Source organism: Dama dama, chromosome 18, assembly GCF_033118175.1.
Source record: "Dama dama isolate Ldn47 chromosome 18, ASM3311817v1, whole genome shotgun sequence".
NCBI classification, from domain to species: domain Eukaryota; kingdom Metazoa; phylum Chordata; class Mammalia; order Artiodactyla; family Cervidae; genus Dama; species Dama dama.
This window is the reverse complement of record NC_083698.1, coordinates 61710471-61727955: the sequence shown is the minus strand read 5'-3', so window position 1 is coordinate 61727955 and position 17485 is coordinate 61710471. Positions and strand designations below refer to the sequence as shown.

The 17485-nt window shown below is 40.3% G+C and overlaps 1 protein-coding gene across 5 annotated transcripts in view; it reads right to left on the bottom strand.

Annotated features, from left to right (window-relative positions):
* Window positions 1-392: 392 nt before the first annotated feature.
* PDE1C (phosphodiesterase 1C) overlaps window positions 393-17485 on the bottom strand; it is a 517256-nt gene continuing 500163 nt past the window's right edge. Inside the window, exon 19 of one of the 5 annotated variants that reach the window (XM_061165421.1) lies at window positions 393-886. In XM_061165421.1, coding sequence (XP_061021404.1) covers window positions 717-886 — 170 coding nt within the window. In that variant the 3' untranslated portion in view covers window positions 393-716. Of the gene's footprint in view, window positions 887-10258; window positions 12397-17485 lie in introns of those variants that run through there. The other 4 variants (XM_061165422.1, XM_061165416.1, XM_061165415.1 and 1 more) reach the window with 4 other exon arrangements.

Sequence of the window (17485 nt, the reverse complement as noted above, 5' to 3'; positions counted from 1 at the left end):
CAGTGGTTGGGACTCCACAGTTCTACTACCAAGGATCTGGGTTCAATCCCCAGTCAGGGAACTAAGACCCTACAACCTGTGCAGCAAAAAAAGAAAGAATGAAGACAAGGGTCTTTATTTTTCACTTGGACCTGCTTTGTGAAGCCTAAGTTCAGAAGTACCTATGAACACAACTCATCAGTCCTCTTTGCCCTTTAAGATTGCTTCATTTAAAAGTACAACTTTTGTTTGGAATGCATTTACTTTGAAAATTCTGTTTTTTGATGAATTTTAAATATTTGTATTGAAAATTAGAAATGATGTTTTAAACAGTGCATTTCTTAAAGACAATGATTAATATTAAACCGATATTTTCATTGAGGCAAGTTAATTTCCAGGGATGAAAAAAGTGTCAGTGGGAGGAATTTCATTTTTTCTGAACATCATTTTAACTTTGATCCAATTTAGACTTTGAAAGATCTATACCGATAAAAGCCACAGGAGACAACTCTTACTGGTTTGCCGCTAGAGGCTGCCCAAATCCTGTGACTGATGAATCTATAATAGAATAGCAAAGGGGAAACTCACACACAGTCTTCACCATGCCTTGGTGGAGTCAACAACGATAGTGCCAGACTCAAAGGCCTCCAAAATTCCTGGAGGCATAACCAGCTGTGGCTGGTGAGTGTGCAGAGGCAGCTGAGCAGGCCTCTCCTTCACTCCCTCTTCCCCTTGACCTATTTTCTGTTCCAGTTATGTGAGATGTTCTGAATCTTTTTCATTTTGATCCTCTGATCCAGCATCTTGTACCTTGCAGGATGCTCATCAGTTTTCTTTGGGACTGAAGGTGCATAGGAGCTAGATGCATAAGCAGGGCGTTTAAAGTGACGCAGAGGAGGCTTGATGACTGGAGCCATGCAAAGGAAGACAGACAATGGTTAGCCTCACCAATGACACAGCGTGCCTAAATCCTGTGGGCAACTTCCTGGCCCCTAAACGCACTTGTTTTCTTTAAAAGCAGGAAACAAACAGGGTTGAACTCTCACTAGAAACCTTATTGCAAATAGATGAATAAGCACATTCTTACCGTGGCCATTCAATTGAAATAAATAAAGACAAATGCCTAGAGAGAGACAGTGATGACCCTAGAATACAAAGATTTGGTGACAATGAATGGATGAATTTAAGGACGTGAGAGCGAGCAGTGGTGTCACGTTGGGAAGGAGTAAACAGGTGAGCGCAGCCGTGTGGTTAACCAGCACTTAGCACTGTACGTAAGCGTCTATGTTGCAAAGCAGCATGAAATCCTGGAGGGCTAATGAGAAGCACATCACCACTGAGAAAATATTCACAAAGTCCATGTACAAAGGTCTTGTAACCAAAATATAAGAAAGAACTCCTTAAACTCAACAAAAGGAAACAAAAAACCCAGTTTAAAAATAAGGGCTTCCCTGGTGGCTCAGTGGTAAAGAATATGCCTGCTTATGCAGGAGACATGGGTTCGATCACTGGTCCAGGAAGATGCCACATGTCGCAGAGCAACAAAGCCCGTATTCCACAACTATCGAGCCCGTGCTCTAGAACCTGGGAGCCACAACTACTGAGCCCATGTGTCGCAACTATTGAAGTCCAAGCACCCTAGAGTCCATGCTCCACAACAAAAGAAGCCACCGCAATGCGAAGCTCACACACCACAACAACAGAGTAGCCCCCGCTTCCCACAGCTAGAGAAAAGCCCACAGAGTGACGAAAACTGGCACAGCCAAAAATAATACATATTTTTAACCGTAAGTAAATATAAGCAAAAATCTGAACAGACTCCTTGCCAAAGAAGATATACATACAGCCAAAAAGCATGGGCAAAGATGCTCAACAATTTTTGTCATTCAGGAATTGCAAATTAAAATAACAATGATATATATATACACTACATATCTATTAGGATGTAGTACTGTTGAATGAAAAAAAGCATATATACATCTAATCTTACATTATAAAAACATATAAATGTGTGCATAGGAAAATCTAGGAGAACGTACATTTAAACCATAGCAGTGATTATCTCTGAGTAGTATAAACATGGCAATTTTATTTCTTTTTGGTTGTATACATTTTCTATTTTTTCTACGATGATGAAGTTTCAGTGATCACATTACTAAAATTTTTTTTAAAGAAACATACTACTTTTATTTTGTTACAGTACTACTTTTAAAAGAAAACATACTATTAAAAATCTCTTCAATAGAATCAAGTATCAGAGCTGTTGAATAAAATCATATATAACAGAAAGTCAGGAAAACTGAGTTTACTCTGAGCTCTAGTCCTAGACCTTTCAGAGCACTCATCGCTGAGTATACTTTTCATAGCCTAGAGATTAATATTCATTCATCAACTTCTTAAAGAACTTTCTGTGTGTCCTGAACAAAAGAGGCAGAAACCTCTGCCCTCGTGGGGCTTTCATTTCAATGACCCCCTCTGAAACCTGTGAGTGTTTACAGAAGGAAGTGTTCAGTCATAATAAGTGATGATATTACTACAAGCTGCATACTACCTACACCAACTTTGCTTTTAGAATTTAGACTAACACATAGTTAAGATCTTCGGCAAACGGTCCCGTAGTGACAAAACAATGTATATACAGAATAGATGATTTTAAAAATATCTCTGAAAGTTTCATTCTGTTTCTTGGGGTAAACAAGAGATCACAGCATAAAATACTCTATGAACAAATATAAAAAGAGTCCTGTTACTGTGGAGAATGGAAGAGAAACAGGTGAGGGCTTCGAATTAAAAGCTGATTGTCCCACATGTCTGGGCTAGCTGATTTACTGCTCTTCAAGTCACAATCCCTCTCCATATTCATTCTATTTTCACTACTCAGCATGAACCCAGCCAAAGTATTATTGAATTTCCCACTTCTCAGCATGAAGAAACATTTACCGTTTGCTAGAATTCTGATTGTCAGAACAGAAATTCTCCTTGCCACTGGAGCTGCTGCAAATAGTCGAACCCGCTGATAGAGATCGGCTCCCCACAGAGACTGTGGGAGTACTTATGTCTGCTGTCACCCTCACTCAGAATGTGGGAAAAAAGAAGAATTCACAAGTGCTGTTTGTACGCACTGATTGCCTCCCCCCTCTACAGGGGAATGTGATTTGATGACTGGGCAAGACCGCAGCACCTGGGATGAGGGCACCATTTTGATTTTAATGAGGAGCTTTCTTTTGGGGTGATGCTGTGGCCACTTAAGGACTCTTCGTCTTTTGGCTATTCCTGAGCTGTTTCTAGAAGGAGGGTCGGTCCTTTCCCTTTCAATAACTGGATGCCTCCCACAGTTGAGCCCAAGCAGTAGTCTTACAATCTTCCTCCACTCCCCCACCACAAAACCCTCCCTGCTCAGGCAGAGAAGAACCAAATTGGGAACAGAACCCCTTTCCCTTCATATGCTTGATTATCAGCAAGTTGGACCTTTTCCCTCTTGGGGACACAAAGTCTGCTGTTGTCTCCTAGAGCAATTTACTTGGAGAAAATTACCTCATTAGCTAATGCAGATTTGACAAAGGCACATATCTGCAGTGAACTTGGGCAAGTCATTCTCTATATTATTGAATACTTTCAAGTGTGCTTAGGAAAAGAAAAGTTCCAGACAAAAACTGACACATCATCCTTTATTTGACAATTATACACAATGTTTCATAGAAGTGATGCTCTTTTAGGAGTTTTAGTCCCCATTTGTTTAAATCTTATTTTTTCATAAACGCAAAGGTGTTTTCATTCTCATTCATTCTTCCCAAAGAGCCTATGAGTTTCACCCTTTCCCCTGCCAGCATCAACCTTTTATTCTGTCTGTCTCTAAGACCACTTTGCTAGTAGCTACCTTTTTTTCCCTGTAGGAAACTAATGCAGAGAATTCTTCAGAAAATAGATAGAGATTTATTCATATATTGAATTAATATAGCTGTTGGTTGGATTCAGATGTTGAAATATGAATGAAGTTTTTTGAGTTGCTTGTTTGATTGTGTATTTACTGATTCTCCAAGTACCCTTCAATCAAGCTGTAAATGTGGTCAGCGTTGCTGGGGGAGCAAGGGGTTCCTCAGTCAGACGTAACTGGGTTAAACTAGTATGTTCATGGCAGGATTTCTCCGAGATGTAAATGAAGGTGACGTGGGTTGTGAATCCCTAAGAACACCCAGTGGCATGTGGTTTTCTCAATTTCTTTAGGCTAAGGAGCCCCCTTTAGATCAGGAGCATATCACACTTTCACAAAGACTGGGTTGTTAATTCATCATTCTTGTTACTATCATATCATGTCATGTATTTTATTAATTCAGTATGCCCTGTTTGCACAGACAGCAGGCAGAAAGAATGGTGGCTAGTACTCACCTAATCTAGGTGAAGCCTAATTTCTGCGGTTAAATCAAAATCTGCATTAGAACTCAACTCTGTGTTTTTGGTCCCCCACAACCGCAGTGCCATCTTTTGGAACCACTGCATTGGCGGCGGCAGCAACTTGGAGAATTTCTGAAACTTTGCTGCAGAACACTGCCTCCAAAGACAGCAACTTGGTTCACTTTTAGCTTCTGAAAAATTCTAATATTGGCACCTTTTTAAAAAAAGGAGACAGAAGTGTTGAGCATGTGTTTTCTTCTCTTTCAAAGATAATGCCATTACATGATCTTGAAAAAACCTGGACACATTTTCTAACTTCATTTACACACATCACATACACTAAAACTAACAAGGTAAAAAATAATCTTCTTTTGCCTCTTAAATGCTGTTTTACATGGAGAACAAAATCTCATTGCCACACATTACTTTTCTGAAATCCATGTCTATTGGTATCTATCTGAAATTTGATGCAAAGTCCTTATAAAAATGCACAAAAATCATCCATGAGTTTTGAATTGCAAGGGATTGACACATTAAAATTCATTCCATAGAGGATGGAATGATGTAAGAACTGAGTCTGTGATTTTTATCTCAGGATCTCCAATGAGAAAATTACATATCTGACATACATCATATACTAGGCATGATGCAAAGAATTTAATATGAACCAGCCTTTAATCTTCACTACAATCTGACAGGGAGGCACTATTATCACCTCCTTTTTGAGTGAGGAAACTGAGGTGTAAAGAGCTTAAGAAAAAGTTTACACACGCATGTTAGAAGTCTTGACTCTGGGTTCGCAGCCAAGTGGTCTGAACTCAGACCTCCAATATTTAAAATTACCTGAGACCTAAGTTCAGGGTGAGTTTTAATGAGTATTATAACAAGTTAAAATATATTCGAGTATGTATCAGTGATACATAGGATTCTTGAGCACCCTTATTAGTAACCATAATCATATTTCCCCCCAAAGCAAAAACAAATCACACCCCATTAATACAGTTTGTGTGGTAACGGCTCAGGAAGGAATTGCATAAAGGTCATGGCTAACAATCTCTTAAATAATAGTTGCTTTTGTCTCTTCCCTTAGCTATGCAGGGTTGGAAGGCTAACAGCTATTCCAGAAGTCTGAGCATGGGAGACAAGCTTTCAAGTTAGGGGAGCCCCACGGTCTTGAATGAAACTTTTAACTTGGTGGTTCTCACCCCTCACTGCATATGACAACCATCTGGGGAGCTTTTAAAAATCTTGAGTATATATGGAAGCAACCTAAATGTACATCAACAGAGGGATGGATAAAGAAGATGTGGTACATATATACAATGGAATATTACTCAGCCATAAAAAGAAATAAAATTGGGTCATTTGTGGAGACGTGGATGGACCTAGAGAGTGACATGCAGAGTGGAGTAAGAAAGAGAAAAACAAACATCACATATTAACACATATATGTGGAATCTAGAAAAATGGTATAGATGATCTTATTTGCAAAACAGAAATAGAGATACAGATGCAGAGATAAATGTATGTATAGCAAAGGGAAAGAAGGGAAGGGAGGAATTGGGAGATTGGGATTGACACATATGTATGATTGATTTCTTGTTGTTTAGTCACTCAGTTGTGTCTCTTTTGCAACCCCCATGGACTATAGGCCACCAGGTCCCTCTTTCCATGGCAAGAATACTGGGGTGGGTTGCCATTTCCTCCTCTAAGGGAGCTTCCCGACCCAAGGATTGAATCCATGTCTCCTGCATAGACTGGCAGATTCTTTACTGCTGAGCCAGCAGGGAGACCAAGGTCCATCTAGTCAAAGCTATGGTTTTTCCAGTAGTCACGTATGGATGTGAGCGTTGGACCATAAAGAAAGCTGAGCACCAAAGAACTGATGCTTTTGAACTGTGGTGCTGGAGAAGACTCTTGAGAGTCCCTTAGACCTCAAGGAGATCAAACCAGTCCATCCTAAAGGAAATCAGTCCTGAATATTCATTGGAAGGACTGATGCTGAAGCTGAAACTGTAATACTTTGGCCACCTGATGCAAAGAGCTGACTCATTGGAAAAGACCCCTATGCTGGGAAAGACTGAAGGCAGGAGGAGAAGGGGCTGACAGAGGATGAGATGGTTGGATGGCATCACCGACCTGATGGACATGAGTTTGAGCAAGTTCCAGGAGTTGGTGATGGACAGGGAAGCATGGCGCGCTGCAGTCCATGGGGTCGTAAAGAGTCAGACATGGCTGAGAGACTGAACTGAATTGAATGAGAATATACTGTACTGCCAAGGAACCCTACTTAATACACTGTGGCCTGAAAGGGAAGAAAATCCAGAGGGAGGGGCCACACGTATAGGCACAGCTGATTCACTTTGCTGTAACAGTAGAAACTAATGCAACATGGTAAGGAAACTATACTCCAATAAAAATTAATTTGAAAAAGTCCTGGGTACCCCAGACCCACAAAAGCAGAATCTACTGGGGCTGGGTGTTAGGCTGAGGCCTCAGGAGTTTCTAAAGCTCCAGAAAATTCCACAGTGCAGGAGTTTGCAAACTACTGTTTTAGTCTCACCAATCTTCCCCTTCCTCATCTTCACAAAGCAAACGCCACCAATAATATTTTGGACATTTCAAGTGTTCTGTAAACTGTAAACAGCTGGCTGGGGCTCTTGCTATAGTCTGATCACAACAAACTGCCTAGTTGGGAAGAAATCCTTTTCGCAGCATTTAAAGTTACTTGTGGTCTTCAAAATTATGCTTTTTTTTTTTTCTCCTCTCCTACTGGCATAGGTTTTTCTTCCTGTTGGGTCTACCATGAAGACAAAGCTCTGTGAAATGGAAAAGTAAAAAGGTTCTTTTTGTTGGGAAAAACAGCTTTGATGCTATCACTTGAGGACTGTGAGGAAGCCCACATTAAGAGTCAACATTCAGAGTCAGCAATCTTTTCTAAATACACTGAAAACTTGGAAAACCAAAGAGCATGTTCCTGGGGTCTGACTAAGGGATGAGAGTAACAGTGGGAGCTCTGGTGTTAGAGAGACCTGGGTTTAAAGCCTCCTTTATCTCCCCCAGCTATTTGATTTGGGGCAAACACTTCCCCTCTGGAAGCCTCCCTTTTTCCCTATGAATAACAACATTATACACCGAACAGGGCTCCTTGGCAGGACTCAGCAAGATGTGGCATGTGAAGGATGATCACGGTGTCTGGCACAGAAGAAGGCCTTCAGTGAAGGGTAACTTTTATTATTATTATTATTATTATGGTGACAGTGACTGAATCTGAGGGAACTGCTGGTGGGTAAGGGGAGACTAAACCCAGAGAGAATGGAGCTCCTAAAGGACTCTAGGCCGGGCACCGCCATCTGTGATCTCAGGCTGGTGGAAAGGGGGCTGCTCACTCGTCCCATCCTTCCCAGAGAATCAGCCTGATATCAGTCTTGGCTCTGGATTTGTCTTCCCTCTGGACTCTTTCTAGCTTCCTTTCAGGACATCTTGTCAGAGCATCTGCATTCCAAACCTGACTCACGCCAGATTCTGATTGAGGCAACCACACTGACTTGCCTGGTATGAATTAACTGCGTTCTGAAGAAGAGCTCATGGGAACACATACAATCAGCCAAAAGCCTCCTTTCACTGTTAACATCAGCTCCACAGAGCACAGAATCAAGATGGGTTCATCCCAATTCCAGAGGCAGAAACACACCTTTTAAAACTAGGGGTATGGCTGAAATGGTTTTCACAGGGAGTCTTTTCCTTAAGGGGCAGGTGGAAGATGTTCATTTGTTTTACCAGAGCAGGACATTTGGTCCCCGTTCAATCTTAGGCTTCCCAGCAGACAGTTTTGAAAATGAAAGTGAAATAGAACAACTTTTTTTGAACCCGGGACTCCGCTGTTTAAGGAGCCCGGTAGCATGACCGGTCTTCTGCACTTTTCAGTGTCCTTATATCCATTCTCTCATTTGTGGTCACCCTCCTCTATCCTTGCAAGGAGGGTCAGATTCAGTTCTGTCTCTGCCCCCACGTGACTGGGATGTATAATTTCAGTTTTCCATTATAAAAACACAGAGACTGTAACGCTCACTGCAGAGACCAGAGTGAGAATGACAAGAAACCAACACGGGAGAGACAGCCAGCACACCACAGACACGAAGCAGGTGCTCACCCAGTATCAGCTTCCATCCTTTTCCTCAGAGGAAGAGCCTACCTTTTGGGAATGATCTGGAAGGTCTGCACTTGTCAGGAAAACTCAGTAACAGCACCCTCCCCCGGTTAGAGTAATTCCTTTGTCTCCTCAAGACATGAAAGCAGTATATGAAGCCCAGGCTCATAGATGTCCTTTCCTTTTGTAGACATACACTCTAACAACATGAACCCAACTGGAAAATTACTCTTAAACCATGCACATTAGATGTGGTGTTGTCTAAGGTGAGGGGCTATTCCTAAACTCTTCAAAGTGCAGTTTATTAAAATAGAATAATTAAACCCTACATCTATGTCAGAAAAGACTCTGGCTCTCCAGGGACTTTTCCTCAAGAAAATGAGAATACTAATTACTATTTCCATATCTGAAACTCACAGAGCCAGGAGCACAGGAGATAGGAAGCTTGCTGTCGGAGAAGGTATTCAGAAAAAGCCCAGTTGACACTGCCTGAACCAAACCACTCTCCAGTGTGGAAAGATAACCGAACCTGTGTTTTTAGATCGTCTGAGAAACACATGAAATACACAGAGGAAAGATAAACCATCTAGTTGTGTTGCCCTTCATCCAACCTGAAGCTGTTTGCTTCCTCCCACAGTTCTCAACCCTGGATGCCCATCAGATCACCTGGAGAGCTTCAGATAGTAATAACTGATTCCTAAGCCCAACCTCCAAGAGTCTCAGAAGTAATCTGCTGTTCTAAGGTGGAGCCTATGCATCAGTATGTTTGTGACACCCAGTGATTCTAACTCATAGCCAGATTGAGAAACACTTGTCTCAGAGACTGAGTTTGTTTTGAGAATGAGTCAGTTTGTGCTTAAGTTTTGAGGGCTGCTTGGGGTGGCTAACGGGGGATTCCCTGATAGCTCAGTTGGTAAAGAATCTGCCTGCTAAGGCAGGAGACCCCAGTTCGATTCCTGGGTGGGGAAGATCCGCTGGAGAAGGGATAGGCTACCCACTCCAGTATTCTTGGGCTTCCCTAGTGGCTCAGCTGGTAAAGAATCTACCTGCAATGCAGGAGACCTGGGTTTGATCCCTGGGTTGGGAAGATCCCCTGGAGAAGGGAAAGGCTACCCACTCCAGGAATTCTGGCTTGGAGAATTCCATGGACTGTATAGTTCATGGGGTTGCAAAGAGTCGGATACAACTGAGTGACTTTCACTTTCGCAGTTAACGGGATCTGGTCATCACATATAAGAGTGGCCAACCCTTGCCCACATGCTAAAATCTGTCACAAGAATCGAACCCATGAAGATCTACTTTGGGGAGAGGTAATGTGGTATTTGTGAGAGAGGTGTGGATTTGGGGTGTCACAGAACTGTGCTAAGCTATTACCAGCTGTGAGATCCTAAGGAGATAATCTGTTTTGGGATTCAGGATTTTTGTTTTTCTATAAAATGGGGAAAATGGTAACTTGTTGCAGGGAGATTTTAAAGTGGCGATAACTGAGATAATGTATGTGGGGTACCTGGCAACCTCACAGTGTGCCAGTATGTCCTAGGTGCTCGGTATGTGGCTGCCATTATTACACGGCACAAAGACAGAAGGTCATCATTGGGGGCCTTTAAGTGGTGGCTTCCCTGGTGGATTTCTTATTACAGTATAGAAAAGTCATGCAATTCCCTGCACAAATGGATTTTACCAATTGAAAAACCTCAGCACACAATGAAGAGATTAACTTAATAAATTTATTTGTGAACATTTGGCAGAGAATACACCACTGTGATTCACAAAAGGCTAATTATCCAAAATGGGCATTTGTGGGGAAAAAAAGAATATATATATATATATATATATATTTTTTTTTCCCCCCATTCAGTTACCTGAGGGAAACACTTTGCTGAAACCTAGTGCCATTTTAAGCAAAGCAGAAACATCCAGCCTATGTTCTAAACTATTTATACCATGTACAAATAAGGAGGTTCACTCAATTGTTTTGGACAATGCCCAACTGTAAGTGTAGAATGCTGGAGCTCCCAGATTGGAAGTGTGGCCTAGATACCCAACCAGGATGGAAGAAGCTTCAGTCCCTGAACATTAATCTTGATGAAATTAGGAAAACGACAGCAAATGACTCTTGAGTCTTAAGACTCTGCATTTATTTTGCTGAGCCATGATAATTCTGAGGCATGTTCACTGGAAGCCATTCTTGGACCACTGACTCCCTGGTCTTTGGGATTCCTCTTCCTTATGCTTCATTCCATAGATCACGGATCCTCGCTTACATTTCATGAAGATGAGATAGGGTGTTATACACATTTGCATCCCCAGAACATAACCCCAGTACTGCTAACAGTTGGTGCTGAAGAATATTTAATAATTGAGGAAGCTACTTGGCATCACACTCACTAACCTTCATAAAGCTCCCATTTACTAAAGAAGAGGTGAATCACTTAGAACACACACTCGCTAGCAAAGCTGACTAAAATCTACACAAGCTAATACTTATCCTTTGCATCAGCAATGCCTTGATACCTAGATTTGCTGCCCATGTTTGCTCAAAGAAGAATGTCAGCAAGTTCCTTTCCTTTCAAAGTTCAAGTTTGGGGACTGAGCTCTTTTGTTTTACACCAATGCTACAATCTCAGCTCATTTCTACAGGCCTTCCCATAGTCTGGAGAGCCCGAGGCACAATTTTCAAGCCCCTCTGACAAATAGGTGAAAGAGGGGAAGCAATTAGGAAAGGCTGGAAAATAAAGTCTTTCCTTATTCCAACAACTGCTAGCTATTAAATACCCTGCAATCTCATGATTTAATGGTTAATGGTTTAATTTAATAAAAATAATATTTAAATTAATAAAAAGAATAAGAAAGTCCTCCTTCAAGGAGATGATCATCTTTAATTGAGTTCTTTGTTTTCATTTTGTCTGCCCTGGACAGTATGAAGCACATGAGGTATGCTCTTTTGAAGGAAAGAAGTATTTAGGCGATCATGCAAGTTTTTTTGCTTAATTTTTTTTCATTAGCTTGTGTATTTCTCTACATGTACATCTGAAGATGGGGAGTGTAAGGCTAAATCTCTGTCCTTTGCTCACACCAACAATGACCTCTGTCAGAAGAAGCCTGTGAAGATACATTTATTTAGGGTTCTAGAGCTCTGAAATGCTAAATCACTGCATAACAAATGTGCTTTGCTCTACTCCATAGTAAGAATGGCAACTGGTTTCCCTTAAATGGAGCTCAAGGTAAAAGGCAATTGCAAAGAGACCAGTTGGGGGAATCTTCACTTAAAATTCAGATGATGCAGGGGAATTCCATAGCCAGAGGCCTCGGTGGGCTACCATCCACGGGGCTGCAAAGATTCAGACAAGACTGAGCGACTAACACTTTCACTGTTAGGGGCCCCTGCACACCCCAAAATTGTGCTTGAAATGGGTACATGCATAACTGATCTAATCCCAGGCAGAGTACAAGTATGAAAGAAAGGCCATTCCAATGTGGACTGACATCAGCTTTTACCCCTGAAAGTGAAACTCTGCTAACTTTGGGCAAGCTGTTTATCTGAGTATGCCTCAGTTTATTAATTTGTGAAATAGACATAATAGTACCTTCATTAGAGGTTGTTGTGAGGATTAAATGGGATAATATGTGTGAGGAACCTACCACTGTCCCTGATATTTGATAGATGTGCAATATGTATCAAAGTATTTATTGTTAAAAACCTGTATTAAGATAAGAAATTACCATTTTTGAAGTTAATCACTCAATAACTTACAATACACATAATAGTTTGTTTTTGTAAAAACCACATAAGCTTCCTAAAATGTCTTCAGACCTCGGGGTTGATCAGTTCTCTTCTGAGGAATCCTCTGGCTGGACATTTTATCCGTAGTCCCCTAGAACAGGACACACAACAATGTCATTGCAAGCCAGCTGGCATCTCAACACACAAACTCTTTCTACATCAGGCAACAGAGGTTAGAAGCAGAGCTACATCTATTGCCAACACTACCGTGCAAGCCAGCTGCTGCATACACAGGAGCAATCAGCTATCTGCATCCATGGATGATTATGGTACTGTACCTTTCCATCTAAGGATCACTTCAGGAAAGTGATGTGACCGAGGCTCCCGGGGGGCATCTGCTTAGAAGCCACTGACTAGACTCCATCCTTAGCAGTCATGACTGGAAGTGAAGCTCTGGGCCACTCCTCCAGTGAGAGCCAACATGTGCTCAGCTCTCCATCACTTATGGCCCACCCATGGAGCTTGACGGGGTTCACAAACCTCATGGGGTACAGCTGAAGTTGGCACTAGAAAAAATTGGCTGCAGGTGCTATTACTTTACCAAAGAAGAGTCATTTTGCTATCGATGTGTAAGGAATCCAGGTGATGTCCCCAGAGCAGTTTCCTGGTGCTGGCATTTTAGGATGAAGCTTTCTTAATTTCAGCAACCACAGAAGCAGTTCTTTAATGAAGTGGCATCTGATGGCTTCAGGATTGAAGCACGTGACCAACAAAACTGTCTTGGAAGACAGTCACAGATTTTTCACTTAAGAAATTCTTTAATATACATTATTTGAGCATCTAGAAAAGTAGGATTAATAAAATGAACACCTATGTACTCTCTCAATACAGCTTAATAAAATCTTAACATCTTTCATATTTGTTCAAATATTTGTTTAAAGAGATTAAATAGAAAGGTGGAGTTAAATAACTAATATACCCTTCCATGGGGGCTTCCTTGGTGGCTCAGACGGTAGATGGTAAAGAGTCCACTTACAATACAGGAGACCCGGGTTCGATCCATCGGCCAGGAAGATTCGCTGGAAAAGGGAATGGTAACCCACTCCTGTATTCTTGCCTGGATAATTCCACGGACAGAGGAGCCTGGCAGGCTACAGTCCTTTAGGACAGGACTGAGCAGCTAACACTTTCACATAACCTTCTATGATGTTTCTCTCCCCTTTCTCAAGAAACTTATCCAGAATTTGATGTTTATTATTCTAGTGCCTATAGTCATTTAATGATTGCATTCATATGCATCCACAAAATATCTAATGTTTTTTGCTAGTTTTAAAAGATACTGTAAATTGTATTAGATGGTATAAATCTTATTGGAATTTGTTTTTCTTGCCCATCATTATGTTGAACCTTGCTTGTTATAGCAAAAAATGGAAAACTACCATCAAAAGAAAAATGATTAAATATTCTGTGGCATATTTGTATAATAGAATGTTGCACAGATGTTAAAATGGACGTTTTTCAAAGAACTAGCCTTATATTTTGCATGGAATTTCTTTTGCCACACATTAGCAAGCTTTCTTGAAGTTTTCCTTTAAAATATGCCTCTTAAAGCAGGACAGGGCTTGATTTTGTTTCCTGTATTTTAGTATCAGCATTTAAGCCATTTGCAATTATTGTTATTAGCGATACTTTAAATTAATTTTTACTGGAGTATAGCTGTTTTAGAATGTTGTGTTCATTTCTGCTGCGCAGGAAGATGAATCAGTGATGCACATACACATATCCACTCCTTTTTGGATCTCCTGTCCATTCAGGTCACCACAGAGAATTGAGCAGAGTTCCCTGTGCTATACAGCAGGTTCTCATCAGTGATCTATTTTATACATGGTAGTGCAGATACGTCCGTCCCAATCTCCCAATTCATCCCACCCCTCCTTCCCCCTCGGTATCCATACATTTTTTCTCTACGTTTTTATCTCTATTTCTGCTTTGCAAATAACTTCATTCATATTGTTTTTCTAGATTTCACATATAAGCGATATTATATGGTATCTGTTTTTCTTTCTGACTTACTTCACTCTGTATTGCAATCTCTTCTTTCAGTATGCCAAATAATAATTTATTGTATGGATACACCACATTTTGTTAACATATTCATCAGTTGGTGGACATTTAGGTTGTCTCCACTCTTTGGCTATTATGAGTAACATTACTATGAATATTTGTGGACAAGTTTCTGTATGAACATATGTTTTCAGTTCTCTTAGGAACATACTTAGGAGAGAAACTGTTGGGTCTTACGGTCACCCTAAGATTAACATTTTAAGGAACTGTCACCCTAGTTTCCCAAGTAGTTTAGTCTCACCATTTCACATTCCTGGCAGCAATGTATGATGGTACTAATTTCTCCACATCATTGTCAACACGTGCTATTATCCATCTTTTTAACTCTTGCCCTTCTACTGCAGGTGAAGTGGTATCTCACTGTGGTTTTTATTTGCATTTCTGTAGTGACTGATGATGTTGAGTATCTTTTCACATTCCATTTGTAAATCTTGTTTGGAGAAATGTTTCTTCAAATCTTTTGCCCACTTTTTAATTATCCTGTTTATCTTTTTACTGTTGCATTGTAAGAATTCTTTACATATTCTGGATACTAAATCCTTATACGATATATGGTTTACAAATATTTTCTTCATTCAGTATATTTTCTTGATAATGGAATGTTTTTAATTTTAATGAAGTTGTATTATCAATTATTCTTTGGTTGCTTGCACTTTAAGAATCATATCTAAGAAACCATTGCCTAACTCAAGCTTATCAAGATGTCTTCTTCTAAGAGTTTTATGGTTCAAGCTCTTTTTTAAAACTATGATTCCATCTCTACAATGTTTTTGGTATAAAGTCCTCAGGACTATGTTCCAACATTAATTCTCTTTTCAGCTGCATTTTACCTTGAGTTTATTTTATTAACTGTGTTTCTCTTTGTTTTTAAAAATGTGAATGCCTTCATGTTTATTTGCTTTTTTAAATTTCATATTTTAGATTGCTTCTTTTGCATATCTCTGTTCTTATTTTGTTTCAACACAATTTTACTTTATTGTTTTTAATACATTTTTATTCCTCCACTTGGCTCTTTGAGTATCCTAAAACATGATATTTTAAGTTGCTTGATGGCCTGTACCAAGAGCTTGTGGTAAAGGCATATTTGCATTGTGGGAGGTAACACATGATGTTGATGAGACTGGAAGGAGAAGCAGTGGGCTGATCATTGTTATGAGTGAGGTAGAGGGTATCTGCTAAACAAACCATGAACTCCGAGCACTCCGAGCTCAACACCCAAATTGGGACCACTTTAGACTGCCAAACTAAAGCCAAAGACAAGGTGGCTGAGGCTCTGACTCAGAGGTCTTAGAAACCCAGCAGGCCGGCAACAGGTCCCCATTCAGCACATGGGAACCAGGTCAGCTCTGCGTGTTCTCACAGGTGTCCAGGATGACATCAGAGATCCCACCTGACCCAGGAATGTTACGATTTTACAAAGAAGAACAAACACCATCACCACACACTGAAGTCGCTGGGTTTAGAGCTGGTTTCCTCCTGATTACTGTAATCCTAACAGCACAATAACCACAAATAGGGACATGATGAAATGGACTTCCAGAGATTACAGAGCAGGGTCTACTCAATACTAGTACTTAGTACTAAAAAGCAGTCAGTATAGTTGTATAGCTGTACGTTAGTTCAGTTGATATCAATTCAAACACTAAGATGAGCCTTCTTTTGAGGACGGTTGCTTTCTAACCATAAATTAAACTGGATATGCTCACTCCTACAACAATGCACCCAGCCTCCTAAGCATTAATGAGCACACAATATACGCTTGTCGTCTGAGTGGGCACTGGGACATAAAGGAATAAGACAGCCCTTATCCTTGAAAAGGCCATTGATCAATGGTTAAAGGACTAATAAGCAAATCATTATAAATCAGCACTAAGCCTACCTAGATGATCTGGAGAGACTGCAAAAAGAAATTAACCGGGGAGGAAAGGCATAAAGAGTGTTACAGGCAGAGCGACAAAGGCAAGAAAGTTCAAGGGCTGCTCAGTGGACACTGAGTTTCAGTTGTTAGACTGGGTTGCGGACATGGCAGAGGGTGAAAAAGCAAACAGATATAGATTATATTTAATCTAAGCTGCCACTGATTGTAAAGTGAACTATTATTTCACGTACAACCAAGAAAAAGTGCTGCTAATTCAATTGTAACATGCCAAAGATTGCAAAGGATTCCTATTTCCGAGGAGCTAAAATGCAAGGTACTTTCCCTCTTCGAATGGATGAAATACAGCAATTCCCCAAAGAAGCAACATACAAGATACATTAATATTAGAAAATGGATTTTTTAAAAGATGAAATAATGCAAACAAAATATGGATATAATTTTTCTTATCAAATTAATGAAGTACTAATGTTATCATTAGCAAGAGCACAGTGAAAGGTCAAATATTGCTAAAAGTACAAAATAATACTACCTTTCTGGAAGTCATATTGACAATAACAGGTCAAGAACCTAAATACATACATACTCTTTGAGTCAGTAATTCTACATACAGGAATCTGCCCTAAATCCATACTTGCAGATTCAGAAGAAGATTTATGTGTCAGAATGTAAAGTTATTAATGATAACAAGGCACATTATATAAATGCCAGATTATGGATGAATACAGTTGTTCCTTGTATCTACAGATGTGGAATCTGCAGATACAGAGGGTTAACTGTAGGTGACTTGAGCATCCAAGGATCCTGGCATCTGACTGGAGTCCTGGACCCAATTCCCCATGGATACAGTATATAAATAAATTGTAGTATCATCATATGAAATGTTAGTCAACCACTTAAATATTTTAAAAATATTTAATAACCTGGGAGAAAGCTCATGGTATAATGATAAACTTTAAAAGGGAGGAAATAAAGCCGAGATTTGAACCCAGGTCTGTCTCTCTCACCAAAGGTTCATACTCCTCCCCCAGCACCATCTGCCTCTCAAAGAAACACTTGCACAGCATGTCCAGATGAACATTAAGGAAGATCACAATTCTGCTCTTTCCATCTGTGAGCAGGAGATTGTAGACCAACTATGAATAGGATGTCCATTTTTAGAAGAGCGTTACAAATGGGGATGACAGAGACAAAGCCCTCTGCTAACATAGGGTCGGTTGGATACACAAGAGGCCAGATC